Genomic DNA, 27,846 nt, shown 5'->3' with positions numbered 1-27,846 from the left:
CTCTGAGGACAAGGCTGGGACCCCAGAAGACCAGCAGAGTGTTTGAGCCTAAAAACAAGCAGAGCATAAAGAAAAAGCATAAGCAGTTAGCAGATGATCCTGCCCATATTAGATTTTATTTTTATTTAATCTTACCTGCTGGCCTTTGATATTCTGGTGCTCCCCGGGATCAAAACTTAATTGTGGGGTGCTGCTAGAGGCACCCACTGAGTTCAGGCTATCATACCAGCAGAGTAGACGTTGTGAGTGGCCTTGTGGGCAGTTCCTGGTCCAAGAATTGCACCCTAGCCTCACACCTGCAAGGTGGCCTTTACTCCTTACCTATTTCCCGATGCCCCTTACTGAGTTCATTTTCTCATTGATTTAAAGTCATCAATCGGTTTGCAGTGCCCAGGAGTGTTGGCTTTGATGAGAATTTCTCATGTTTTGCTTGTAGGTCTTACGCCTACTCGACGTTGTTGGTTTGCCCGAGCTAGTTATTCAGCTGGCAACGTTCGCAATAACTGAAGCAGGTGATGACTGGAAAAGTCAGGTGAGAGTGCGCTTTGGTTTCGTTGTGTCTCTGGAAGTTTGTCAGGGGTGGCGGTCTAACCTAACGTCTGTTGTCCTTTCTTGCTCCTGTATTTAGGCTACTTTACGGACCTGCATTTTCAAACATCATCTGGATCTGGGTCACAATAGCCAAGCGTATGAAGCCTTAACCCAAATTCCTGATTCTAGCAGGTAAGAATCAGCTCTCATGTTGGGTTTTTGCCACTGTTGGGTATGGATTGGGGTTGGTTTGTTGGTCAGACCTGCGATGCTCAGGAGCTGTTCCTGGTTCTGCTCAGAGGACCCAGCTGTGCAGGGATTACATTGAGCCTCCTGTCGCAAAGCATGTATTCTAGCTCACTGAGCTATGGTATCTCCCAAGCCCAGGTCTCTACAGGTTTTTGGTTCTAGATTTTTATTTTTTATTTTTATTTTTTTTTTTTAGGGGGAGGTGGTGGTTTTGTTTTGGGCTAATGGCCATTCCCAAGGTGTCTGGGGCTATTTCTCTTTATGTGTTCAGAAAAGACTCCTGGTGGTGCTCGGGGATTCAAGCCAAGTTTGGTGGCAGTAAAACAAGTGCTTTAACCCCTCTACTATCTCTCTGGAAAGAAAGATTGTGATGCCAGGTGGTTGGTGCCTTTTACACTTTATGGTTTTGCCCACACCCAGCAGTGCTCAGGAATTGTTACTCTTGACTCTGCACTAAGGAATCACCCCTGGTGGTGCTTGGGGATCAGTCATAAGGAATATCAAAATACCCAGGCAAGCACTCTACTTGCTGTACTCTGTACTCTACTCTGACACCTCCTTGTTCTTGACATAGTGGTTTTGATGACTGGCAATCACACACTCTCCTGGCAGTGATACTCCCCACAGGCTGGCAGTCAGCCACAGTGCTCAATCTCATGCCCTAAGTTGGAGCACCGCATTCTGGTTGTGGGGCTCATTAAAGCTGCTGTGGGCCCACAGCACTTCCTGGCCACTGCACTCAACACTTCTTTAGTTGTCGTGCTACTTCTAGAGGTGCTCCACCCTTTTGTGATCCTTCTGTTATATGGCTGCAGATTACTTGAGTTCATGAAAAATATCGCTGCTAAGATCACACTTGACACATGAGGAACACCAGAGATTTGAACTCACGATCTAGTTTTGGGGGGTTTTGTTTTTGGGCGAGGTGGGGGTAATGTCCAGAGGTGCTCAGGAGTTACTCCTGGCTCTTTACTCAAAAATTATTCCTGGTGGGCTCAGGGGACTCTATACATTCTGAGGGATAGAACTCAGGTCAGCTGTGCTGTCTGTCCTCTTACTCTGGCCCGCATGACCATTCATTTTTCTCTAAGCCATTTATTATTTTTCAAGGATGTACATATATTTCTATTTTGTTTTGTTCTGTTTTGAGGCTATGCCCATTGTTGCCAGACTCCACCAGAGTTGCAACTAGAAGCCATGTGTACAGGATACAAACCCTGGGCTTGCTAGCCCTGCACTCCACATGTCTCCTAGCTTTAAGACGTCTCATAGCCCTTGCATATGTTATTTGGGGTGTGTTTTTGGAGGGGTAGGTGGGTTTTTTGGGGTTTTATTGCAGTGGGGGTTTCGGGTGGGTTTTTTTGTTTTTTGTTTGTTTGTTTATTTTGCATAAATTGTTTTCAATTGGACGGCCAGCCCTCTCCTGAGCCATTTGCCCTTACATGCCTTCTTTCCTTCCAGGCAGTTAGATTGTTTGCGGCAGTTGGTGGTAGTTCTTTGTGAACGCTCACAGCTCCAGGATCTTGTCGAGTTTCCCTATGTGAATCTACATAATGAGGTAATTTTATTAACCCAGTGGTGGCTAAATCCCATGTCAGTGGTTACTCTGGTGACTAACTTTCGTATCTGACTACTCTCCCTTCCATAGGTCGTGGGAATAATCGAATCTCGAGCAAGGGCTGTGGACCTCATGACTCACAGTTACTATGAGCTTCTCTATGCCTTTCACATCTACCGTCACAATTACCGAAAGGGTGAGCCCCCTGTAGCAGCAATCCCTGTTGGAGAAGACCCTTCTCATTGCTAAGATTTCCTCTCTTGGGCCCGGAGAGATAGCACAGCGGCTTTGCCTTACAAGCAGCCGATCCAGGACCAAAGGTGGTTGGTTCAAATCCCGGTGTCCCATGTGATCCCCCATGCCTGCCAGGAGCTATTTCTGAGCAGACAGCCAGGAGTAACCCCTGAGCACCACGAGGTATGGCCCAAAAACCAAAAAAAGAAAAAGGAAAAAAAAAAAAGATTTCCTCTCTTAACACATCAGAAAGTCAAATACTGGAGTTCAGGCACTTGCTTTGCGTGCAGCTAACCTGGATTTGAATCACAGTTATCCCATATGACTCTCCAAACATTGCCAGGAGCAATTCCTGAGCACAGAGCCAGGAGTAAGAACTAGTTTATATTTCTCTTTTTTTAGCTAAATTCTAGTATCGTCTTTTTTTTTTTTTTTTGGTTTTTGGGCCACACCCGGTGACGCTCAGGGGTTACTCCTGGCTATGCGCTCAGAAGTTGCTCCTGGCTTGGGGGACCATATGGGACACCGGGGGAATCGAACCGCGGTCCGTCCTAGGCTAGCGCAGGTAAGGCAGGCACCTTACCTTTAGCGCCACCGCCCGGCCCCTTTTTTTTTTTTTTTTTTTTTTTTTTTTTTTTTTTTTGGTTTTTGGTTTTTGGGTCACACCCGGCAGTACTCAGGGGTTACTCCTGGCTCTATGCTCAGAAATCGCTCCTGGCAGGCACGGGGGAACATATGGGACACCGGGATTTGAACCATGGACCTTCTGTCTGCATGAAAGGCAAACGCCTTACCTCCATGCTATCTCTCCGGCCCTAGTATCGTCTTTTTTTTTTGGGGGGGGGGACACCTGGTGGTGCTCAGGGGTTACTCCTGGCTGTCTGCTCAGAAATAGCTCCTGGCAGGCACGGGGGACCATATGGGACACCGGGATTCGAACCAACCACCTTTGATCCTGGATCGGCTGCTTGCAAGGCAAACGCCGCTGTGCTATCTCTCCGGGCCCCCTAGTATCGTCTTTTTAAGTTAGGTTTGGCTTCATTTTTACCTTGTTTGCAACCATTGGAGGAGTGTTCACTTAAGCATTCGGAAAAATTGTAAGGTGTAGTTTACTTTGTGGGAATTACATATTAGCTTTAAAGATTTGATAGACACTTACAGGCCGGAGAGAAATGACAAGGACACTTACCTTGTATTTTGCTGATCTAGGTTCAAACCCCAGCATCTCATAGGTTCCCCCTATGCACCACTAGGAATAATTACTGAATGCAGAGCCTTGAATGTTGTCAGATATGGCCCCAAAACAAACAAGAAAACTTTATTTTAATATTTGGTTGGATTGCCAAATATTTTAATATTTTGTCTGAAAAGGAATTATAGCGCCTATTTTATTCTTGCCTCACAGCGGGCACCGTGATGTTCGAGTATGGGATGCGCCTCGGCAGAGAGGTCCGCACTCTTCGGGGACTGGAGAAGCAAGGCAACTGCTACCTGGCTGCACTGAACTGTTTGCGGCTCATTCGGCCCGAGTATGCGTGGATCGTTCAGCCGGCATCAGGAGCCGTGGTATGGAATCTTCCCACCCTGGAGTTCAGGGATTATTATTCCATTTGGTACTTTCAAAACCTCACTTTATTTGAAATTTGTTTCAATTTATTTGTATGCATGCTTTTATTTTATAAATTTTTGCAAAAATCCAGAGTAGTGGCTCAGCGGTAGGGCCTTGCACGCTGCTGACCTAGGACGGACCTTGGTTCGATCCCCATTATCCTATATGGTCCCCTAAGCCAGGAGTGATTTCTGAGCGCATAGCCAGGAGTAACCCCTGGGCCTCACAGGGTGTGGCCCAATAAGCCCCCCCCCTTGCATAAAATGAGTGGAAGGATACAGGGAGTAGGGCATTTGCTTTGTATGCGTCTGACCCTGGTTTGATTCCCTCTACCTAGTATAGTCCTCTGAACCTGCCAGGAGTAATTACTGAGCATAAAATGAGATGACACTCATGTCTGCTTTCAAGGGGTTCAAGTGAGAATTTATATAGCAGACAGAACAGTGGTAGGGTCTGGCATGCATGTAGTACTCAGCCAGTGTTACCTGCATTTGTTTGTTAAATAAACAATAAAATTTTGCAAAAATTCAAATTTTTTTGGTTTCTCTTTTTTATGTTTTTATTTGGTCCACACCCGGTGACGGTAAGGGGTTACTCCTGGTTATGTGCTCAGAAATCGCTCCTGGCTTGGGGGACCATATGGGATGCCGGGGATCGAACCGAGGTCTGTCCTGGATTAGCAGTGTGAGGCAAACGCCCTGCCAATGCACTATCGCTCCCGCCCCAAATTCAAATTTTTCTAATTTAAAGCATTGTGACTTACAAAGTTATTCATAGTTGAGGCTTTTTTTTGTGGTTTTGGCTTTTGTTTTGGGGCCACACCCTACAGTTCTTAAGGTTACTCCTGGCAGGCTCAGTTACTTATGGAATGCTGGTTATCAAACCTGGGTCAGCCACATGCAAGGCAAATGCCTTACTCCATGTGCTATAGCTCCAGCCCCAACATAGTTAAGTTTTAAATACACAGTATTTTAGCACCAATTTCACCACCAATTCAACCTCCATCCACCAGTACCCCAGGCCTGCCAGCATAAAAGGCACATTTTAAAATTTGATTGTTACCAGTGAGGTGGCGCTAGAGGTAAGGTAGCGCTTGCAAGCGCTAGCCAAGGAAAGGACCACAGTTCGATCCCCCGGCGTCCTGTATGGTCCCCCCAAGCCAGGGGCAATTTCTGAGCACATAGTCAGGAATAACCCCTGAGCATCGAACGGGTGTGGCCCGGAAAACCAAAAAAAATTTTTTTGATTGTTAAAATTTGGCTCTCATGATTTTGTTATTGACTCCGTGGCTTAGTTTGCTTTTTTTTTTTTTTTGGTTTTTTTTTTGGTTTTTTGGGCCACACCCGTTTGATTCTCAGGGGTTACTCCTGGCTATGCGCTCAGAAATCGCCTCTGGCTTGGGGGGACCATATGGAACACCGGGGGATCGAACTGATGTCCGTCCTATGCTAGTGCTTGCAAGGCAGACACCTTACCTCTAGCACCACCTTCCCAGCCCCTTGGTTTGCTTTTTATTGTTGTTGTTTGGTTTGGTTTGGGGTCATACCCAGCAGTGCTCAGGAGTTACTCTTGACTCTACACTCAGGGATTATTCCTGGCAGTACTCAGGACTACATGGAATGCTGGGGATTGATTGAAACCATATTGGCCAAGTTCTGTCCTTTTTTTTTTTTTTTTGGCTTTTGGTTTTTGGGTCACACCCAGCAGTGCTAAGGGGCTACTCCTGACTCCATGCTCAGAAATCGCTCCTGGCAGGCTCGGGGGAGTATATAGGATGCCAGGATTCGAACCACCGTACTTCTGCATGAAAGGCAAATGCCTTACCTCCATACTATCTCTCCGGGCCCAAGTTCTGTCTTTTTTTTAATGCCACCATTGCACCTGATTTCTCTTGGCCTCTGTCCCCATTAAGAAATTTGGGGCCAGAGAGATAGCATACAGGTAAGGCATTTGCCTTACATGCAGAAGGACGGTGGTTTGAATCCCGGCATTCCATATGGTCCCCGAACCTGCCAGTAGCGATTCTGAGCAGAGAGCCATGAGTAACCCCTGAGCGCCTCCGGGGTGTGACCCCCCCCCCCAAAAAAAAAAAACACAAGAAATTTAATGTTTATATATTACTACCCCTTTCATTACCAGGTTTAGGCTTATTATAGGAAGACTTGCTGCAGAGCAATTTGGCATCACGTTGGACATCACGTTTGGACTGACTTCTGGCTCATTTCTCTTTATCTCTTGCATAAAATGAGTGGAGGGATACAGGGAGTAGGGCATTTGCTTTGTATACGTCTGACCCTGGTTTGATTCCCTGTACCTAGTATAGTCCTCTGAACCTGCCAGGAGTAATTACTGAACATAAAATGAGATGACACGCATGTCTGCTTTCAAGGGGTTCAAGTGAGAATTTATATAGCAGACTTAGAATAGTAGTAGGGTCTGGCATGCATGTAGTACTCAGCCAGTGTTACCTGCATTTATTGCAGTCACTTCTATGTTTTTTTAGGTTTGCGTGTGTGTGTGGGGGGGGGTGTGTTTGGTCCATACCCAGTGATGCCTAGGGGTTATTCCTGGCTCTTCACTCAGAAATCGCTCCTGGGTGTGTGTGGGTGTGTATTTGTGTGTGTGAAATCGCTCCTGGGTGTGTGTGTGTGTGTGTGTGTGTGTGTGTGTGTGTGTGTGTGTGTGTGTGTGTTGGGGGGTGTGTTTGGTCCATACCCAGTGATGCCTAGGGGTTATTCCTGGCTCTTCACTCAGAAATTGCTTGTGTGTGTGTGTGTGTGTGTGTGTGTTGGGGGGGGGGGGGTGTTTGGTCCATACCCAGTGATGCCTAGGGGTTATTCCTGGCTCTTCACTCAGAAATCGCTCCTGGTGTGTGTGTGAAATCGCTCCTGGGTGTGTGTGTGTTGGGGGGTGTGTTTGGTCCATACCCAGTGATGCCTAGGGGTTCACTCCTGGTGTGTGTGTGTGTGTGTTTGTGTGTGTGTGTGTGTGTGTGTGTGTGTGTGTGTGTGTGTGTGTGTGTTGGGGGGGGGGTGTTTGGTCCATACCCAGTGATGCCTAAGGGTTATTCCTGGCTCTTCACTCAGAAATCGCTCCTGGAGTGTGTGTATGTCCTGGTGTGTGTGTGTGTGTTGGGGGTGCGTTTGGTCCATACCCAGTGATGCCTAGGGGTTATTCCTGGCTCTTCACTCAGAAATCACTCCTGGCAGGCTTGGGGGGACACTTTGGGATGCCAGGATCGAACCTGGGTCTGTCCTGGGTTGGCTGCATGCAAGGTGAATGTCCTATCACTGTGCATCTCTCTGACCCCCTACAGTCACTTATCCAGTCTGTGTTCATTGTTTTTTATTTTGATTTGGGGTCACACTTCACGGTGCTCAGGAGCTCCTCTTCTCTCTGTGTTCTGTGTTCACCCCAAAGGTGCTAGAGGACCACACAGAGCAGGAATGGAGCCTGGGCCTCCTGCATGCAGAATAGGCTCTGCAGCCCCTCGAGCTTTCTCCATGGCCCAAATAACTCTTTTCTTGGGAACCATGGAGTGAGGGGAGCAATTGAGGTCACACATGGTGATTCTTGGGAGCTACTCCCAGCTCTGTGCTTGGGGGTCACACCTGTGACTTAACCCCATTCTAGACATCAACTCCATTTCTAATGTTTTTGGTTGGTTTTTATAGGGGTGAGGAGAATTTGTGGATGGTGTTGAGAACAACTTAGTAGTGCTCAGGAACTATTCCCGGCCTTGCTAAGGAATGACCCTGGCAGTGCTCAGGGAACTATTTGTGATACTGGAGTTCAATTAAGGGTGGGCTGCATTCGACACAAGCCCCTTCGCAACTATACGAGCTCTCTGATCCACTCTTTTTCTGAAAGTTGCATTAACCTTTATTACAAAAAATGTGATAATTGACATAAGTATAATTTATTTCAAAGAGTTTAAGCGTGAATGTTTAAATCTGATTTCAAAGTAAAATAATTTTTCACATAATGTCTTTTTAGTACGATCGCCCTGGAGCGTCCCCTAAGAGGAATCACGATGGAGAATATACAGCTGCTCCCAGTGAGTCTGGCCACACACAATGTTTTTCTGGTTTTGAGTTTATTATTACAATAGACTTTATGTCTATTTTATTGCTATCTTATAAATTAAAATCATTACAAGTAATCTAGATGGCAGTTAGTATTCTGTTTCTTTTTTTTATTTTTATTTTTATTTCTTGGGGGTCACACCCGGCAGCGCTCAGGGGTTATTTCTGGCTCTAGGCTCAGAAATCGCCCCCAGAAGACTCGGGGGACCATATGGGATGCCGAGATTCGAACCACCGACCTTTTGCATGCAAGGCAAACACTTTATCTTCATGCTATCTCTCCAGCCCCAATTCTGTTTCTTTTTTTTTTTTTTCTTTTTTTCTTTTTCTTTTTTTTTTTTTTTTTTTTTTTGGTTCTTGGGCCATACCCAGTGATGCTCAGGGGTTACTCCTGGCTATGTGCTCAGAAATCACTTCTGTGGGATGCCAGGGAATCGAACCACAGTCCATCCTCAGGTAGCACAGGCAAGGCAGCTGCCTTATCCCTTATCCCTTGTGCCACCGCTCCAGCCCCATATTTCTATATATTCTATATATATAAACAGTTATATTCTATTGCTATATACTATGTAGTTAGCATACAGTAGTAGTCATACTGTTGTCAAAATCATTGCAAAGCAACTTCTTTTTTGTTTGGTTTTATGTTGGTGATGCTAAGGGATTACTCCCTTTTCTGTGCCCGGGGTCTCTTCTGGTGATGCTCTATGGGCCACACACATAAATGCCCGGGATTTAACCCAGCTCTTTGTCTGGCCTCTTAAATTCTTTCTGTATAACTGGAAACTTAAACTGCAAACTGTAAAAGTAAACTACTATTTTTTTTTTGGTTTTTGGGTCACATCTGGCAGCACTCAGAGGTTACTCCTGGCTCTACACTCAGAAATCGCTCCTGACAGTCTCGGGGACCATATGGGATGCCAGCATTCAAACCACTGTCCTGCATGCAAGGCAAACGCCTTGCCTCCATGCTATCTCTCTGGCCCATATACAGTTTACTTTTTATACTTTAATCTGCTCAGAATTGTTTCGCAACTGTAGTTTGAGGAAAGGAAATGCTTTTTTCAGTGTCTATGTTGCTTGTCATTCTGAATTCGCCCCAAACTCATCTGTTCGATGTCACCAGAGCCCTCAGACTCTCCTCCCCTAAGAAGCCTAAGCTCTAGTTTGCCAGACCTGGTTGTAGATCAGCCCTATTCAAGCATCTTCCTTTCTGGTAGGAAAAAAACAACAGCATTTCACAATTCCGAGAGCTCACTGAAATATAACTCCTGCTTTAATCAGGGTCTTACATGGAAAAAACCTGATAAACATCACCTCATCTGCGGCTTTGCTTTATTTTTGTCTTGGCTCTGAGTTTTGCTTTGGCTCAGCTACATGTTCCTTTCCTGAAAACCCAGTTTTCTTTGTGTCTTTTTTTTTTGGTGGGGGGAACTTGGAAATTAAGTAGAGCATTCCTTGGTGTCCAGTGAAACTAGCAGGTCATGTTGGGTCTAGTAGACACTGCCTTAGTCCTTAGGGGATTGAAATCCCTCATCTTTGACTTTTTAGCGAACAGGCAGGTTGAAATCCTGGAACTGGCAGATCTAGAGAAACAATGCTCCTTGGCTCGGATCCGCCTCACCCTGGCCCAGCATGATCCCTCAGCAGTCGCAGTCGCAGGTAAGAGCTCAGCATTGCCCTTTGCAGCCTGGCAGGACCAAGCTACAGGCAAGATGCTCGAGCTGTTATCAATGTGGGCTAGTGACTGATATGTTTATCAACAAGTCAACTATTGCCTAACTGGCATATGCTCGTAGATGCACTAATGACCTTTCCTGTTTCCTCAGGAAGTTCATCAGCAGAGGAGATGGTCAGCCTCTTGGTTCAGGCTGGCCTCTTTGACACTGCTCTGTCCCTCTGTCAGACTTTCAAGCTTTCGTTAACACCAATCTTTGAAGGGCTTGCTTTCAAGTATGTATGAGTTTGTCTTTTTATGATCATATATTCTTTTTTATTTTTCCTTTTTTTGTTTGTTTGTTTGTTTGGGGGTTTTTTTGGCCACACCCAGTGACACAGTGGTTACTCCTGGCTATGCTCTCAGAAATCGCTCCTGGCTTGGGGGGACCATATGGGACGCCCGGGGAATTAAGCCGAGATTGGTCCATCCTAGGCTGGTGCTTGCAAGGCAGACAGATGCCTTACGTCTAGCGCCACCACTCCGGCCCCTATGATCATAACATACTAATGAAAAAATATTAATCTCTTCCTGTAAACCAGCATTGTACAAGTCATTCGTGGTTTAAAGAAGTCTTTTATTTAGTCCATAGTATTTTTAGTGTATTGTGATTATTATGTGTGTGTATGTGTTGATTATTAGTAGCTTCTCAAGAAATCAGAAAACCTGGTTTATTAGGCATACAAATCCATGTTTCGTTAGATAATCTGGGATAAATAGTTATGTCTGTTTTGGGAAAGGTGGCACACTCAGCAATGCTAAGGGGTTACTTCTGGCTCTGTACTCCTGTCAGTACTCAGGGGAATATGGAATATCTAGGATCAAACCCAAGTTGGCTATAAATGTGGCAAGTGCCACAGCCCTGTAATGTCTATTTTTAATAATGCCTTTCTTTTTTTCTTTTTTTTTTTTTTTTTTTTGGTTTTTGGGTCACACCCGGCAGCACACAGGGGTTTCTCCTGGCTCTATGCTCAAAAATCGCTCCTGATAGGCTCAGGGGACCATATGGGATGCTGGGATTCGAACCGCCAACCTTCTGCATGCAAGGCAAGCACCCTACCTCCATGCTATTTCTCCAGCACTGACACCGTAACCATTCAAAAGCATTGCTTTCTGGGGCCAGAGCAATAAGCACAGTGGTAAGACTTTTGCCTTACACGAGTACCTTGATTTGATCCCTGGCATCCCATATGGTTCCTCTAGCCAGGAGCAATTTCTGAGTGCATAACCAGTAGTAACCCCTGAGTGTCACTGGGTGTGGTGTTCTTTTTTTTCTTTTTTTAGGACCATACCTAGTTGTGCTCAGGGATTCCCCACCCTCCCCCCAGCTAATTGGTGCTCCTGTTACCTTGTGTCAGGGGTCAAACAGGGGGCTTTTACTTGCAAGGCAGTTCAGCCTCTCACACTATTTTTCAACCCTACAAAATATTCTTATCCCTGTACTCAGGGATCACAACTGATTTTTTTGCATCAGTTAAATAATCTATGAACTGGAAATTATTTTTGTTTTTGTTTTGGGCCACACCCAAAGTAGTACTATAGGCTGCCCATTACTCTAGCACTGTGCTTGAGGATTGCTCCCAGCTGTGTTTGGGGAAACCATGTGGTGACAGGAATTGAACCCAGGCTTTCTGCATGCAGAGAGTGCACTCAGCCTAGTGAATTCTCTCTCTAGCCTAACACGGTGTATTAAGGGACTGGTGAGATGGCACAGCAGTGGGGCATTTGCCGTGCACATTCCTGACCCGGGAGAGATCCAGTTTGATCCCTGGCATCCCATATGGTTCCCCAAGCCTGCCAGGTGTGATTTCTGAGTGCACAGCCAGGAGTAACCCCTTAGCACCACTAGGTGTGGCCCAAAAACAAAAAAATAAAAGGTGTGTTAAGAGACTGGAAACTGGGCCTGGAGAAATAGCACAACTGCATTTGCCTTGCAAGCTGCCAATCTAAGACCAAAGGTAGTTGGTTCGAATCCCGGTGTCCCATATGGTCCCCCGTGCCTGCCAGGAGCTATTTCTAAGCAGACAGCCAGAAGTAACCCTGAGCACCGCTGGGTGTGGCCCAAAAAAAAAAGAGAGACTGGAAACCAGCAGGTAACTAGGGTCAATTCTTGGCATCCTATCTAATCCCCTAAGCACTGCCACAAGAGTAATTTCTGAGTGCAGAGCCAGGAGTAAGCCCTTTGCACAGCCAGGCATGGCTCAAACACAAGCCCAAAAAAGCCATGTTAAAGGGCCAGAGAGATAGCATGGAGGTAAAGCGTTTGCCTTGCATGCAGAATGTTGGTGGTTCGAATCTCGGCATCCCATATGGTCCCTGAGCCTGCCAGGAGCGATTTCTGAGCGTCGAGCCAGGAGTAACCCTGAGCGCTGCCGGGAGTGACCCCCTCCCTCCAAAAAAAGACATGTTAAAACTGTTAGTGACTTGGAACTGGAGAAATAGTACAGGAGGTCAGGCCCTGCATGCCGCATATATGCATGGTTTAGTCACCAGCAGTGCATTTGTTGTTCTGCGTGACCCCTGAGCACCACCACATAAAGCCCAAACTCCTTCCCAGAAAAACTGTTAAGTGATCTAGTGTGTCGTTCAGTGATGTGGAAAGGAAGAACCAGTGTTCCAGTAGCTGATTGCTGGCTGTCTTTTGTTGGTGACCAAATAGCAGGGTGTGTTTCAGCACCCAAGTTCACTCTGGAACTGTGTCCGTTGCAGGTGCATCAAGCTGCAGTTTGGTGGCGAGGTGGCGCAAGCAGAAGCCTGGGCCTGGCTCGCAGCCAATCCACTCTCCTCAGTCATCACCACAAAGGAGTCCAGGTACTGCCTCCGGCTAAAGGCTTTCCTGTCTCTATGCCAGGGGTCTCAAACTCAGTTTACCTGGGGGCCACAGGATGCAAAGTTGGGGTGATCCTTGAGTGCAAAGTCAGTAGTAAGCCTTGAACATTGGGGGTGTGACCCAAACAACTAAAACAAAACAAAAAAAGATTCCTCTAGGGTAGCGCCACAAAATATTGTACGGAGGGCCACTAGTTTGAGACCACTGCAGTCTATGCTGTTTGACTCTCTTGTCGTACACTGATGTTTTTTCTTTTCTTTCTTGGCTGAATTTTGCAAGTCTGTTGCAGAAGCTGAGAGTTTGTCATTAGGGTAGCATCAGGTAGCATATTTTGTCCAGGAAATCTTTGACTTATGAAACGTCTTCATCGGATTCCCTTCCTGATTGAGGAAGTATCAAAAACAAGAGGAGGGTTGGGGCTGGAGCAATAGCACAGCGGTAAGGCATTTGCCTTTGCACATGGCTGACCCAGGACAGACCTGGGTTCAATCCCTGATCCCCCAGCATTCTATATGGTACCCCGAGCCAGGAGTGATTTCTGAGTGCATATTAACCCCTGAGTAACCTCTGATCTTCACCAGTTGTGCCCCTCCCCCTCAAAAAAAGAGGAGGGGTAGAGTGATAGTACAGTGAGAAGGGTGCTTGCCTTGCATACAGCTTGATCCTTGGCACTTCAAATGGTCCTATAAGCCTGCCATAAAAAATTTTTTTCTGAGTAAAAGTGCCAGTAGTTAGCCAGAGCACCAGTGGATGTGGCCCAAAAAAAAAAAAAAGATAGAGTTTGAAATTTGTATTTACTTGATCCTAAAGTGCCTCTTGCTCCATGCTCCTCTGGCTTCCTGCTTCTTTCCCTGAGTTAAAACTGTGAGGTGATCAACCCTTAGAACCTCTCTTTGGTTTATGAGGCTGAAGAGAAAATACCATAAAGAAGGCACTTACCTTTCACAAGGTTAACCTGGATATGAACCTTGAATCGCCAAGTCAGCCAGAAGTAATTCAGGGTAGTACAGAAACAGGAATAACCCCTGAGCATGCCAGATGTGACCAAAAATAAAAAGACCCACTTTCAGGTTCAACACTCACCCATCACCTCCGCACCTCAGATGATCTTCGATACTTCCTTACTGTGTCTGATTCTTAGCTATAGAACATTTTGTTCTTGCTTTCACCCTTCAGTCCTTCTCTACCATAGCCCTTAGTAAATTTTTCTTGCTTAGTACTTAGGATTGTAATATCTTACCTTTTCTGTTTGTTTGTTTGTTTGTTTGTTTTGGGGTCACACCCGGCAGCACTCGGGTTACTTCTAGCTCAACTCTCAGAAATCACTCCTGCCAGGCTCGGGGGACCATGTGGGATGCTTGGATTTGAACAAGGCAAACGCCTTACATCTATGCTCTCTCTCTGACCCTGCCTTTTCATTTTTATTTGGTTTTGTTTTTGGGACACACCCGGTTCTATTCAGCGGTTACTCCTGACTCTGCACTCAGGAATTACCCCAGCAGGGCCTGAATGTTGGGAATTGAACCTGAATTGGCAACACAAAAGGCAAGCACCCTACGTGCCTACTCTTTCCAGCCCAAGAATTCTAAAAACCTTTAGTTCAGAAGACTTATAATACTCTGAGCACTGCTAGTTGTGGCCCAGATACAAAAAAAAATAAATAAATTCATACACAAGATTCAAGTCATGGTTACTATTGTGAGCTAAAGATTTTTTCGTTGTAAGTGATCCATATTTCCCATTAAGAATCTGGAACTTGGGCCCGGAGAAATAGCACAGCGGTGTTTGCCTTGCAAGCAGCCGATCCAGGACCAAAGGTGGTTGGTTCAAATCCCGGTGTCCCATATGGTCCCCTGTGCCTGCCAGGAGCTATTTCTGAGCAGACAGCCAGGAGTAACCCCTGAGCACTGCCGGGTGTGGCCCAAAAACCAAAAAAAAAAAAAAAATCTGGAACTTGTGGCCAGAGAGATAGCCTGGAGTTAATTCGTCTGCCTTCCATGTAGAAGGATCCCGGCATCCCATATGGTCCCCCGTGCCTGCCAGGGGCGATTTCTGAGCTTTGAGCCAGGAGTAACTTTCAGCGCTGCTGGGTGTGGCCCAAAAACCAAAAATAAAGAATCTGGGACTTGGGGCTAGAGAGATAGCATGGAGGTAAGGCATTTGCCTTGCATGCAGAAGGACGGTGGTTCACATTCCAGCATCCCATATGGTCCACTGAGCCTGCCAGGAACAATTTCTGAGCGTAGAGCCAGGAGTAACCCCTGAGCACTGCCCAGTGTGGCCCCCAACCCCCTCCCCAAAAAAAAGAATCTGGAACTCTGGGGCTGGAGCGGTGGCACACTGCTAAGGTGTTTGCATGCGTCTAATCTAGAACGGACTATGCAGTTAGATCCCCAGTGTTCCAAATGGCTCCCCAAGCCAAGGGTGAAATTTTTTGGTTTTACGGGCCACATCCGTTTGATGCTCAGGGGCTATTCCTGGCTAAGTGCTCAGAAATTGCCCCTGGCTTGGGGGGAACATATGGGACACGGGGGATCAAATCGCGGTCCTTCCTTGGCTAGCACTTGCAAGGCAGACACCTTGCCTCTAGCGCCACCTCGATGGTCCCACCAAGGGTGATTTCTAAGCGCATAGCCAGGAGTAACTGAATGTAACTGGGTATGACCCAAAAACAAACAGACAAAAAAAAAAAAAAAAAAAGAATCTGGAACTCTGGTCAGCAATATTCCTGTAGAGAACTTGCCTTGCATACATATGTGAGTAAGACCTGGGGTTTGAGCCACCAAAAAAATAAATAAATAAATAAAGAAGGAGGGGCCGGAGAGATAGCATAGTGGTGTTTACCTTGCAAGCAACTAATGCAGGACCCAAGGTGGTTGGTTCTAATCCCTGTGTCCCATATGGTCCCCCGTGCCTGCCAGGAGCTCTATCTGAGCAGATAGCCAGGAGTAATCCTTGAGCACAGCCAGGTATGGCCCCCAAAAAAAAAAAAAAAAAAAAGAATTAAGAAGGAATCTGAATTTCATTGGGTCTTTTTTAATTTTTTTTCTGAAGTGCTACTGATGAAGCCTGGCGACTATTATCCACCTACCTAGAAAGGTACAAAGTCCAGAATAACTTATATCATCATTGTGTAATCAAGAAGCTCTTGACTCACGGGGTGCCTCTGCCTAATTGGCTCATAAATAGTTATAAGGTAAGTGGAGTCTTAACTTGGAAACTGTGTAATCTTTGGGGAAAGAGCACTAGTAGGGTTATTGTCTCACACATAGCCCACCCGGTTTCACTCCCAGTACCACAAATGGTCCTCTGAGCACTGCTGGGTACAATGCCTAAACATTGCTGCATTTGGCATAAAAACGGAAAAAAGAAGACTGAGAGCAGCCTACAATAATTATAGTTAATTAGAGGCTGGAGCAATAGTACTGAATATAGGGCATTTGCCTGGCATGCAGCTGACCTAGGTTCCATCTCCATCACCCCGAATATTCTGAGTGCACCAGGAGTGATCCCTGAGTAGAGCTAGGAGTAAGCCCTGATTACCCACCGCCAGGTGTGGCCCAAAACAAACCAAAATATTAAATTAAAAGTAAATGCAGTTAATTAGTAGAGCTCCTCCAGAGTCTGTATTTACTTTTCTCCCTCCCTGAGTCAAACACAGTATTGAAATAGGTATTTATGATTGGTGATTCTTGAGACAACTTTGGCATTTATTATTCACACACTTCTGCTAATTCCTGTGGTTATTTTTCATATGCTTCTATTAATTGATGTGGATACCTTGTCTCTTTAGTACTTGGCGTTTCTAGAAAGGTTACTAAAGTGGGAGTATAAACAGTAAAATGAGGGGCAGGAGCCTAGCAGAGTGCTTGCCTTGCATGAAGTCAGCTGTACCACTTATAGTTCCCCTGAATTCCACCAAGATTGATCCCTGAATGCAGAATCCCAAATAAACTGAGCATCTCTGGGTTTGGCCCAAACACAAAACAAACAATAAAAGTATGTCTTAGTTTTGATAACTGGGATGGGGATGTAGGAGATCCCCAGAAGTTGGAATCCTTATGCCAAGATAAGAATGAACCAAGGTACTCATTTATATGGATAAGTAGAAATGCCACTTGATTAGACATACAACTCAGAATATTTTGTAAAGCCCATGTTTGGCAGGGATTTTTGTTTATTGGATGTGGGCTTGGGGCCACATCCGGTAGTGATCAGGGGTTACTCTTGACTCTTCCCTCAGGAATCACTCCTAACAATGCTCAGGCAATCATATAGGATGACAGAAATCTTACCTGGGTTAGTGCATGAAAGGCAAAAACCTTACCTGCTGTGCTGTGTCTCTGACCCCAATAAGCAGCTGTTTTAGATATCCTTATTCACCGAGTTTGGTTATTTGGTTTGGTTTTTTGTTTTTGTTTTTTTTATTTCTTTTTTTACTTTATTTAAAAAGTGATTTACGGGGCCCGGAGAGATAGCACAGCGGCCGTTTGCCTTGCAAGCAGCCGATCCAGGACCAAAGGTGGTTGGTTCGAATCCCGATGTCCCATATGGTCCCCTGTGCCTGCCAGGAGCTATTTCTGAGCAGACAGCCAGGAGTAACACCTGAGCACAGCTGCGTGTGGCCCAAAAACCAAAAAAAAAAAAAAAAAAAAAAGATTTACAGGGCCCAAAGCGATGGCACCGTGGTAGGGCGTTTTTGCTTTGTACACGGCTGACCCAGGACGGACCTCAGTTCAATCCCCAGCGTCTCATATGGTCCCCCAAGCCAGAAGCGATTTCGGAGCACATAGCCAGGAGTAGCCCCTGAGCATCACCAGATGTGGCCCAAAATTTTAAAAAAAAAAAGTGATTTACAAAGTTGTTTATAATACAGTTGTTCGAGGTATTCAATGTCCACTATCAATCCTACTACCCTTGTAACCTTCCCTCCCACCAAAGTCACCAGTTTCTCATCGTTCCCCAAATCTGCCCTCTTAACAGACTCAAATTTAATTTGCTTTCTTTTTTTTTTTAATAAAGCTTCCTTTATTGAGTGATAAAGCTCTCCAAAAATTAGGCATGTATACCAGCCCAGAGCATTTAATTTGTTTTCTATTGCTTGTTACTAAGTACCTCATGGTGGTATTACTAAAGACATTGTGTGAGGATTTGCTGAGCTATTAGGTGTTACTTTAAACTTCTGTGTTATCATTTGTTCATTGAGCCAAACAGGCTTGCCCATCAGATTTGCTCTGCTCTTGACTGGGCTGTCAGTACTGTGAAACTTGGAGCTGTCGAATGCTCTAGGAGCTTGGCATCTCTCCATAAGTAGTCATGGAACTGAGCCATTCATATGCCAGAAGAATATGGGTTGGGTGGGTATGGGCAGGATGCAGGGCGGGAACTAGGCCCACCTTCATGACAAGGGGCTTCAGAGACCAGGTCAGTCTGTTATGACTTAGCCACAACATCTCTCCAGATCGATGATCACTGACTTTTTACAGCAGGTTGATGCTGCTGAGTTGCTCCGACTGTACCTGAACTATGACCTTTTAGAAGAAGCCGTGGATTTGGTTTCAGAATATGTGGATGCTGTATTGGGAAAAGGACATCAGTACTTTGGAATCGAGGTAGGCAGGAGCAAACACTTATTTGTCCTATATTAGCACACTAAAAAAGTTCTTGAGAGTAGGGCGGTGAGGTGGTACTAGAGGTAGGTGTGTGCCTTGCAAGCGCTAGCCAAGGAAGGACTGCAGTTCGATCCCCCAACGTCCCATATGGTCCTCCCAAGTCAGGGGCAATTTCTGAGCGCTTAGCCAGGAGTAACCCCTGAGCATCAAATGGATGTGGCCCAAAAAAAAAAAAGTTCCTGAAAGTAAGTGAAATTAACTTCTACTTTTGTAGTTACACGAATATTATTTTTTTCTGTGCTAGTTTTCTATCACATCAAAGTCTGGCACTATAGTAGGAGTCTCCGTTTTATAAAATGGATACAGGGCCCAGAGTAAAACAGGTTAGTCCTTGGAGCCGGAGCGATAGCACAGCAGTAAGGTGTTTGCCTTGCACATGGCCAACTGGGACAGACCCCAGTTTGAATCCCGGCATCCCATATGGTCCCCTGAGCCTGCCAAATGATTTCTGAACTCTTAGCTAGGAGTAACCCCTGAGCACCACCAGGTGTGGCTCAAAACCAAAAAAAGAAAAGAAAAGAAAAAGACAGGTAGTCCTTGTGTGTGTCTAAAGCATCTGTAACCCTGGTTTAAATTCTCAGCACTGTGTCTGGTCCCTGAATGTGTGGGGTATGTCCCCAAAATGAAATTTATTTTTTTTTATATTTTATTTAAACACCTTGATTACATACATGATTATGTTTGGGTTTCAGTCATGTAAAGAACACCACCCATCACCAGTGCAACATTCCCATCACCAGTGTCCCAAATCTCCCTCCTCCCCACCCGACCCCATGAAATTTATTTTTATTTTTGGGCAACACCTAGTGGTGCTCAGGGATTGAATCCTGTGACTCTGTGCTCAGGGATTGAATCCAGGTTGGCCAGAGGCAAGACAAGATCTCTACCTGCTGTACTATCTCTTCAACTCCAAAAATTAAGAAAAAAATGGGGCCCGGAGAGATAGCACAGCGGCATTTGCCTTGCAAGCAGCGGATCCAGGACCAAAGGTGGTTGGTTTGAATCCCGGTGTCCCATATGGTCCCCCATGCCTGCCAGGAGCTATTTCTGAGCAGACAGCCAGGAGTAACCCCTGAGCACCGCCAGGTGTGACCAAAAAAAAAAAATTATGAACTGAAAATACAGTAGTAGAAAGAATTAAGGAGTAAAAGCATTTGCCTATATACCACTATCCCAAGTTCAATCTCCTCAAATCTTGGATTGGAACCCAGCACCATATATGGCCTTAAGTTCCTCCAGGTGTCATTTCTGAGCACAGAACCAGGAATTGCTCCTGAGCATCACCTGGTGTGATCCAGAAACCCTAAATAAATAATAAAATAGAATTATATTGCTTTTTCTCCCCCCACCCCCGCATCAAAGAATGTGACTGGGGGGCCGGGCGGTGGCGCTGGAGGTAAGGTGCCTGCCTTGCCTGTGCTAGCCTAGGACGGACCTCGGTTCAATCCCCCGGCGTCCCATATGGTCCCCCAAGAAGCCAGGAGCAACTTCTGAGCGCATAGCCAGAAGTAACCCCTGAGCGTCACAGGGTGTGGCCCAAAAAAACAAAAAAAAACAAACAAAAAAAAAGAATGTGACTGGGGGGCCGGAGAGAGATGGCATGGAGGTAAAGTGTTTGCCTTGCGTGCAGAAGGACAGTGGTTCAATTCCAGCATCCCATATGGTCCCCCAAGCCTGCCAGGAGCGATTTCTGAGCATAGAGCCAGGAGTAACCCCTGAGCGCTGCTGAGTGTGACCAAAAACAAACAAAAACAAAAAGCAAAAAAGAATGTGACTGTAATTACTTTTTGGAAGAGTAAATAAGAACAGAATAGTATTTTTCATGTGCCAAAATTTTCATTGAGTATCTACGGATGTTTTCTCATTTAATTCTGACAGCAGTAGGTAGGGGCTGGTTTTGTTTGTGGTTTTGGGTGGAGAGGGTTTGGCAATACGTGGTTGTAGTGTTACAGCCCTTAAGATGGGCTTGGATGGTGGATGGAGGCCTTTGTTCTTAGGCCCTGGCCACATGGCACCATCCCCCATTAACAGGCGAGTCTGGGTTCAGGAAAGTCCAGGAACTCACTCACAGGCAGGCTTCCAGAGTGATAACATCTTTATTTAGCCCTAGCCAACAGATGTGGCTGCTAACCATTTACGCATTCAGCCCTGCATTCTCGCTTCTCCCTCAGCCATAGCTCTCCATCCAGGTAAATGCCAATTCCTCTCCATACTGGCCCAAGACCCTTCCCAGGAATGGGCAGGGTCTTACAGGTAATATCAAGTTACTCAGGAAGATTGGGGGGATGGGGCCACACGTGGTAATGCACAAGGGTCACTCCTTGCAGTGCTTGAGGAACTATGTGCACCTTACACCTCCTCTACTGTCTCTGTAGCCCCACACTAAAACATTTTTTATGAAGACCTGTGACAGTAACTATCCACAGAGATGATCCACTTCAGAGACAGGGAAAAGAAACTAAAAACATGGGCCGGTGAGAGAGTACAGGAATAAATGGTTGCCTTGCACAGAGCTGGCCAGGCTTCTGTATTTGGCACTATATATGGTTCCTGAACACTGCTGGGTATGACCCTAAAACATCATTAGAAAAGAAAAACTAGACGCTGAGAAATAGCACAGCAGTAGGGCATTTGCCTTGAGCACAGCCAACCCAGGAATAATGATGGTTTGATTCCCAGCCTCCCATGTGGTGTCACACACACACACAGACACACACACAGACACACACACACACACAGACACCAGGAGTAACCTCTGAGCGCGCTGGGTGTGACCCAAAACACACACATACACACACACACACACACACACACACACACACAACCTGCCAGGAGCAATTTCTGAGTGCAGAGCCAGGAGTAACCTCTGAGCGCTGCTGGGTGTGACCCAAAACACACACACACACACACACACACCAGGAGTAACCTCTGAGCGTTGCTGGGTGTGACCCAAAACACACACACACACACACAACCTGCCAGGAGCAATTTCTGAGTGCAGAGCCAGGAGTAACCTCTGAGCGCTGCTGGGTGTGACCCAAAACACACACACACACACACACCAGGAGTAACCTCTGAGCGCTGCTGGGTGTGACACACACACACACACACACACCAGGAGTAACCTCTGAGCGCTGCTGGGTGTGACCACACACACACACACACACACACACAACCTGCCAGGATCAATTTCTGAGTGCAGAGCCAGGAGTAACCTCTGAGCGCTGCTGGGTGTGACCCAAAACACACACACACACACACACACCAGGAGTAACCTCTGAGCGCTGCTGGGTGTGACACACACACACACCAGGAGTAACCTCTGAGCGCTGCTGGGTGTGACCCCACACACACACACACACACACACACACACACCAGGAGTAACCTCTGAGCGTTGCTGGGTGTGACCCAAAACACACACACACACACACACACACACAACCTGCCAGGAGCAATTTCTGAGTGCAGAGCCAGGAGTAACCTCTGAGCGCTGCTGGGTGTGACCACACACACACACACACCAGGAATAACACACACACCAGGAGTAACCTCTGAGCGCTGCTGGGTGTGACCACACACACACACACACACACCAGGAATAACCTCTGAGCGCTGCTGGGTGTGACCACACACACACACACACCAGGAATAACCTCACACACACACACACACCAGGAATAACCTCTGAGCGCTGCTGGGTGTGACCCAAAAAGGAAAATAGAAAGCAAAAGAAAAAATCTGAAAAAAGAAAAAGAAATGCTGCACTCCACGGACTTTCTTGAGTTCTACTTCTTTTCCCTTACAGTTTCCACTGTCTGCAACTGCCCCCATGGTGTGGCTGCCTTATTCATCTATTGATCAGCTTCTCCAGGCTCTGGGCGAGAACAGCGCCAACAGCCATAACCTCGCAGTAAGTGGCTCCTCTCCCGGTACCTCTGCCGTGGGCCCAGGCCCCAGTGGAGACTGGGTGATTGTTTTTGATTCCTCAAGGCTGCAAGAGAGGGTTCCCTCTGTGCATTGCCTTTGTGGGTACATTTGGAAAGCCCCAGGACAATGCATGGGTTTTAATTACATGGTGCAGATGGCAGGCAGTTCACTCTCTATAGTAACACTCGGTCCAGTAGGACAGAAACAAATACAAGAAACTCCGAAGGATGAAGAGCCACTCCCTAAGGCCAGAGCAATAGCACAGTGGGTAGAGCACTTGCCTTGCACACAGCCATCTGGGGTTCAATTCCAGCATCCCATATGGTCCCCTTCTGGGCACACCAGGAGTGATTCCTGAGTCCAGAGCCAGGGGTAGTCCCTTGAGCATCTCCAGGTGTGGTCCAAGTATAAATAAATGAGTAAACAAAAGTGCCACTACCTGGGAGCCAGAGAGATAGCCTGGAGGTGAGGCATTTGTTTCTGTATTTCTCTTAGCAAATATGATTAGTTAAAATACATGTTAATTGGGGATGGAAAGATAGCATGGAGGCAGAAGTTTGCCTTGCATGCAGAAGGGCGGTGGTTTGAATCCTGGCATCCCATATGGTCCCCCAACCCTGCCAGGAGCGATTTCTGAGCCTAGAGCCAGAAATAACCCCTGAGCGCTGCCAGTTGTGACCCAGAAACAAAAAATAAAAATAAAAAAATAAAAACAAACATGTTAATCTCTCTTTGCTTCTAGGACAAGAGCTAGAAATGCTTTAGTTAAAAATACTGATTGTGAGGCCCGGAGAGATAGCACAGCGGCGTTTGCCTTGCAAGCAGCCGATCTAGGACCAAAGGTGGTTGGTTCGAATCCCGGTGTCCCATATGGTCCCCTGTGCCTGCCAGGAGCTATTTCTGAGCAGACAGCCAGGAGTAACCCCTGAGCACCGCCAGGTATGGCCCAAAAACAAAAACAAAAACAAAACAAAAAAAAACTGATTGTGTGGGGCTGGAGGTAAAGCATTTGCCTTGCAATCAGAAGGTCGGTGGTTTGAATTCCAGCATCCCATTTGGTCCCCTGAGCCTGCCAGGAGTGATTTCTGAGCATAGAGCCAGGAGTGAGTGACCCTGAGCGCTGCCGAGTGTGACCCAAACCAAAAAAAAAAAAAAAATACTGATTATGGGGCTGGAGAGATAGAATGGAGGTAAGGCATTTGCCTTTCATGCAGAAGGTCCATGGTTCGAATCCTGGCATCCCATATGCTCCCCTGTGCCTGCCAGGGGCAATTTCTGAGCACAGAGCCTGGAGTAACCCCTGAGTGCTACCAGGTGTGACCCAAAAACCAAAATAAAAAATGATTGTGGGGCTAGAGAGATGACGTAAGGTGTTTGCATGCAGAAGGTCGGTGGTTCAAATCCCAGCATCCCATATGGTCCAGGAACGATTTCTGAGCATAGAGCCAGGAGTAACACCTGAGCGTGGCCAGGTGTGATCCAAAAACCAAAAAAAATAAAATAAAATAAAATATTTGGGCCTGGAGAGATACTGATTGTGGGGCTGAGTGATAACACGGTGGTGGAGTGTTGCCTTGCACACAGCCAAAGCTTGGCATCCCATATGGTCTCCCGAGCCTGTCAGGAGCAACTGCCAAGCACAGAGCCAGGAGTAACCTCTGAGCACCTCCAGGTATGACCCAAAAACCCAAAAAAAATTCTGATCAGGGGCTGGAGTAATAGTACATCAGGTAAGGTGCTTACCCCGCACATGGCAGAGCCAGCCTGGAATAAGCCCTGAATATCTTTGACAAAAAAAAAAAAAGAAAACAAAACTTCGGGGCTGGAGCAGTGGTACAAGCGGTAGGGCATTTGCTTTGCACAGACTAACCTAAGACAGACTGCGGTTCTATCTCCCAGCGTCCTATATGGTCCCCAAGCCAGGAATGCTTTCTGAGTGCATAGCCAGGAGTAACCCCTGAGCATCACCAGGTGTGGTGATTAAAATCTTTGATCTAGGAACCATATTAGTGTTTTTTTTGGTTTTGATTTTGGTTTTTGGGTCACACCCGGCAGTGCTCAGGGGTTACTCCTGGCTTTACACTCAGAAATCACTCCTGGCAGGTTCGGGGGACCATATGGGATGCCAGGATTCGAACTACTGTCCTTCCACATGCAAGGCAAAAGCTTACCTCCATGCAATCTCTCCGGCCCCAGAATCATATTAGTAGACTGAATGTTTGCTTTAATATCCTGTACTACATGGCCCCCTGAGCACCACTAGGAGTGGCACTTCTCAAATTAAAACAGAAATTAGGGGCAGGTGCAGTGGCGCTAGAGGTAAGGTGTCTGCCTTGCCAGCACTAGCCTAGGACAGACCGAGGTTCAATCCCCTGGCGTCCCATATGGTCCCCCAAGCCAGGAGCGACTTCTGAGCGCATAGCCAGGAGTAACCCCTGAGCGTCACCGGGTGTGGCCCAAAAACCAAAAAAAAAAAAAAAAAAAAAACGATATTAGAGGGTTCTAGCGATAGTACAGAAACTTGCCTTGCATGTGACCAACCCAGGTATTATCCCTAGCATTCCATATGGTCCCCACAGCACCACCAGGAGAAATAACTGAGTGCAGAACCAGGCATAGCTCTTGAACATTACTGTGTTTCTGGGACTGTGAAGGTGGCGCTCAAGGTAAGGTGTCTGCCTTGCAAGCACTAGCTTAGGATGGAAAGTGGTTTGATCCCCCAGCGTCCCATATGGTCCCCCCAAGCCAGGGGCGATTTCTGAGCGCATAGCCAGGAGTAACCCCTGAGCGTCAAACGGGTGTGGCCCAAAAACAAAAACAAAAAAATGAACATTACTGTGTTTCACCACCTCCACACACATATCCAATAAAAGCGAATTGGAGAGAGAGGATAACAGGTCATGCTTTGCCTAACATGACTAATCCGGTTTTGTTCCTTGGCATCCAGTGTGATCCCAGGTGTGTTATGTATGGTTCAAAAAATTATTTTTAAATTTATAATAGAATGCCAGTGTGGGGGGTGGCAGAGATATAGTATAGTGGGTCAGGTGCTTGGCACATGGTTTTCCCAGGTTTGCAAGTTTGATCACCATCTTCCTTCCCTTGAGGACCTCCTTGCCAGAAGTGATTCCTAAGCATAGAGCCAGGAGTAACCCCTGAGAATTACAAGTGTGGTCATCCCCACACACACATGCACACATACAAACATACATACATAAAAGAAATGAGGGGCCAGCGCGGTGGCGCTAGAGGTAAGGCGTCTGCCTTGCCAGTGATAGCCTAGGACAGACCACAGTGGTTCAATCCCCTGGTATCCCATATGGTCCCCCAAGCCAGGAGTGACTTCTGAGTGCATAGCCAGGAGTAATCCCTAAGCGTCACTGGGTGTGGCCCAAAAACCAAAAAAGAAAGAATGAATGAATGAATGAATGAATGAAGGGCCGGAGAGATAGCACTGTAGGAAGGCATTTGCCTTGCACACAGCTCAGGAGCTATTTCTGAGTGCAGAGCCAGCAGTAGTCCCTGGGTGCCCTAAAATCTAGGGTTGGATATGTTGCATGTACAATGGGTTGGTTAAGTTGTGGCGGCAGTTTTGGGACTACATCTCTTGGTACTTGAGGATGTCTACTGCTTTTTCACTCAGGAATTAACTCGTAGTGAACTTAGGGGACCATGTGGGATGCCAGGGATCAAACCTGAGTTGGCCTCGTGAGAGGCAAATGCCCTACCTGATGTGCTATCTCTCGGGCCCTTCAATGGGTAATCTACTTGCCTTGTATATGGCCTATCTTGGTTCATTCCCTAACATCACATACAGCCCACACCACGCACAGAGATCCCCCTCCCCCCCTTCCAAAATAAAAAAGGATCTAGGGTTGGAGAGATAGATAACGTATTCTGGTTTTATTAGAAGACTCAAATACTAAATGAAGCCAAGTAGATAAGATTGTTAAAAGGGGAATCTGGTAAAGTCAAGATGATCAGTAACTTTATTACATGTCTTTTTGAGCTACTCTCTGATGATTCCTTTTCTTTCTCTTCCAGCTGTCCCAGAAAATCCTTGACAAATTGGAAGACTACCAGCAAAAAGTTGATAAGGCCACCAGGGACTTACTATATCGCCGGAACTTGTGATCCGTTTGTTTGGCTGGCCATTATCACCACGAGCTGCCTCTTGGGGCTTCAAACTTTCTCCCACGGAAACCCTGTACCACAGGCTGATCCTTTGGCCTGTAAAGGAGGGGAACAGCAGGGAGTTGGCATTCTGTGCAAGCAACAAGGACAGAAGGGTCATTGGACCTGTGCTTGCTGGCGGTGCTAACGATATTTCCAGTTTTCAACCTGGGGCTCAAACAGCTGCTTTTGTATATGATTCACAAGCTTTTTTTTTAGAGTTTATATTTTTTTAAAGGCCTGAAAACATCCTTTATCTGCGAATTCAAACTCACCTCCACTTTTCTTAATAGCTCTGGTCTTGCATTTTCTGTGGCTGATTACCCAAAGCTGTCTCAACGAATCTTTTCATTCTGTCCTGTCACTTTTTTGTATTTTAATGAAATTGTTTTGGTCCAAAAACTGACATGTATTTTCTGTACTGCAAAAATTTTACGTGTATTCTTTTATTATTTATTGTGGAGTCTTAGTGGGATCTTTAATAGAGTATTCAATATTTTTGCCAAGATTAAGCCTAAAATGGTGACCAGCTGTCAAAGAAATGCCTTACTTTGAATCTGGTTTTTGAGGCTAAAGTTGAGTAAAATCTTAGCTAAGAAAAAAATTGGGGTTCCCCATCTTTAAAAGTTAAAATTCTGTGTGGAGCATAATCAAGCCGGACTTGATCAGACAGTCTAATATATTGGACCAAAACAGAAACTTGACTGGTCAGAATCAAAAGCATTCATGCCAGCCAACTGGGGGGAAGTGAAAAATCAAACCTGAATTTTATCTGTACATTAAAGTTTATCTTTTAAGGAAATGATATGCTTGCCTCATGTGTGTCCTTTGATCAATCTATTTTTCATAAGCCTTTGATTTTGCACTATTCATATTTTATTAATTTTATATCCATTTTTGGGGGAGCCACACCTAGCAGTGCTTGGTCACCATGTCTAGCAGCTTCCATGGGCTCCAGAGTTTCTCCCCACTCATTTTAAAAAGAATGGGTAACTGGGGCCGGAGAGATAGCACAGCAGTGTTTGCCTTGCAAACAGCTGATCCAGGACCTAAGGTGGTTGGTTCAAATCCCGGCATCCCATATGGTCCCCCATGCTTTGCAGGAGCTATTTCTGAGCAGATAGCCAGGAGTAAACCCTGAGCACTGCCAGGTGTGGCCCAAACCCCCCCCCCCCCCAAAAAAAAAAAAACTGGGTAACTAACATGGTCTTACATCAAGCCCTTCTGTTTCTCCTCCACTCCTGCAGGAATGCAAAAAGGGGC

General features: G+C 46.2%; 1 protein-coding gene across 2 annotated transcripts in view; it reads left to right on the top strand.

Annotated features, from left to right (window-relative positions):
- Positions 1–27,211, top strand: part of NUP160 (nucleoporin 160) — a 71,791-nt gene extending 44,580 nt beyond the window's left edge. For both annotated transcript variants that reach the window (XM_049779568.1, XM_049779567.1), the window contains exons 24-36: positions 437–532; positions 629–723; positions 2,242–2,338; positions 2,429–2,534; positions 3,978–4,138; positions 8,178–8,238; positions 9,815–9,925; positions 10,093–10,216; positions 12,690–12,791; positions 15,865–16,006; positions 18,297–18,422; positions 22,289–22,393; positions 26,455–27,211. In XM_049779568.1, the coding sequence (XP_049635525.1) occupies positions 437–532; positions 629–723; positions 2,242–2,338; positions 2,429–2,534; positions 3,978–4,138; positions 8,178–8,238; positions 9,815–9,925; positions 10,093–10,216; positions 12,690–12,791; positions 15,865–16,006; positions 18,297–18,422; positions 22,289–22,393; positions 26,455–26,544 (1,416 nt within the window). In that variant the 3' untranslated portion in view covers positions 26,545–27,211. The remainder of the gene's footprint in view (positions 1–436; positions 533–628; positions 724–2,241; positions 2,339–2,428; positions 2,535–3,977; positions 4,139–8,177; positions 8,239–9,814; positions 9,926–10,092; positions 10,217–12,689; positions 12,792–15,864; positions 16,007–18,296; positions 18,423–22,288; positions 22,394–26,454) is intronic.
- The last annotated feature ends 635 nt before the right edge of the window (positions 27,212–27,846 follow it).

This window comes from Suncus etruscus, chromosome 9 (assembly GCF_024139225.1).
Source record: "Suncus etruscus isolate mSunEtr1 chromosome 9, mSunEtr1.pri.cur, whole genome shotgun sequence".
Taxonomy (NCBI): domain Eukaryota; kingdom Metazoa; phylum Chordata; class Mammalia; order Eulipotyphla; family Soricidae; genus Suncus; species Suncus etruscus.
The sequence above is the reverse complement of the archived record's forward strand: the minus strand, read 5'-3'. Positions and strand labels throughout refer to the sequence as shown.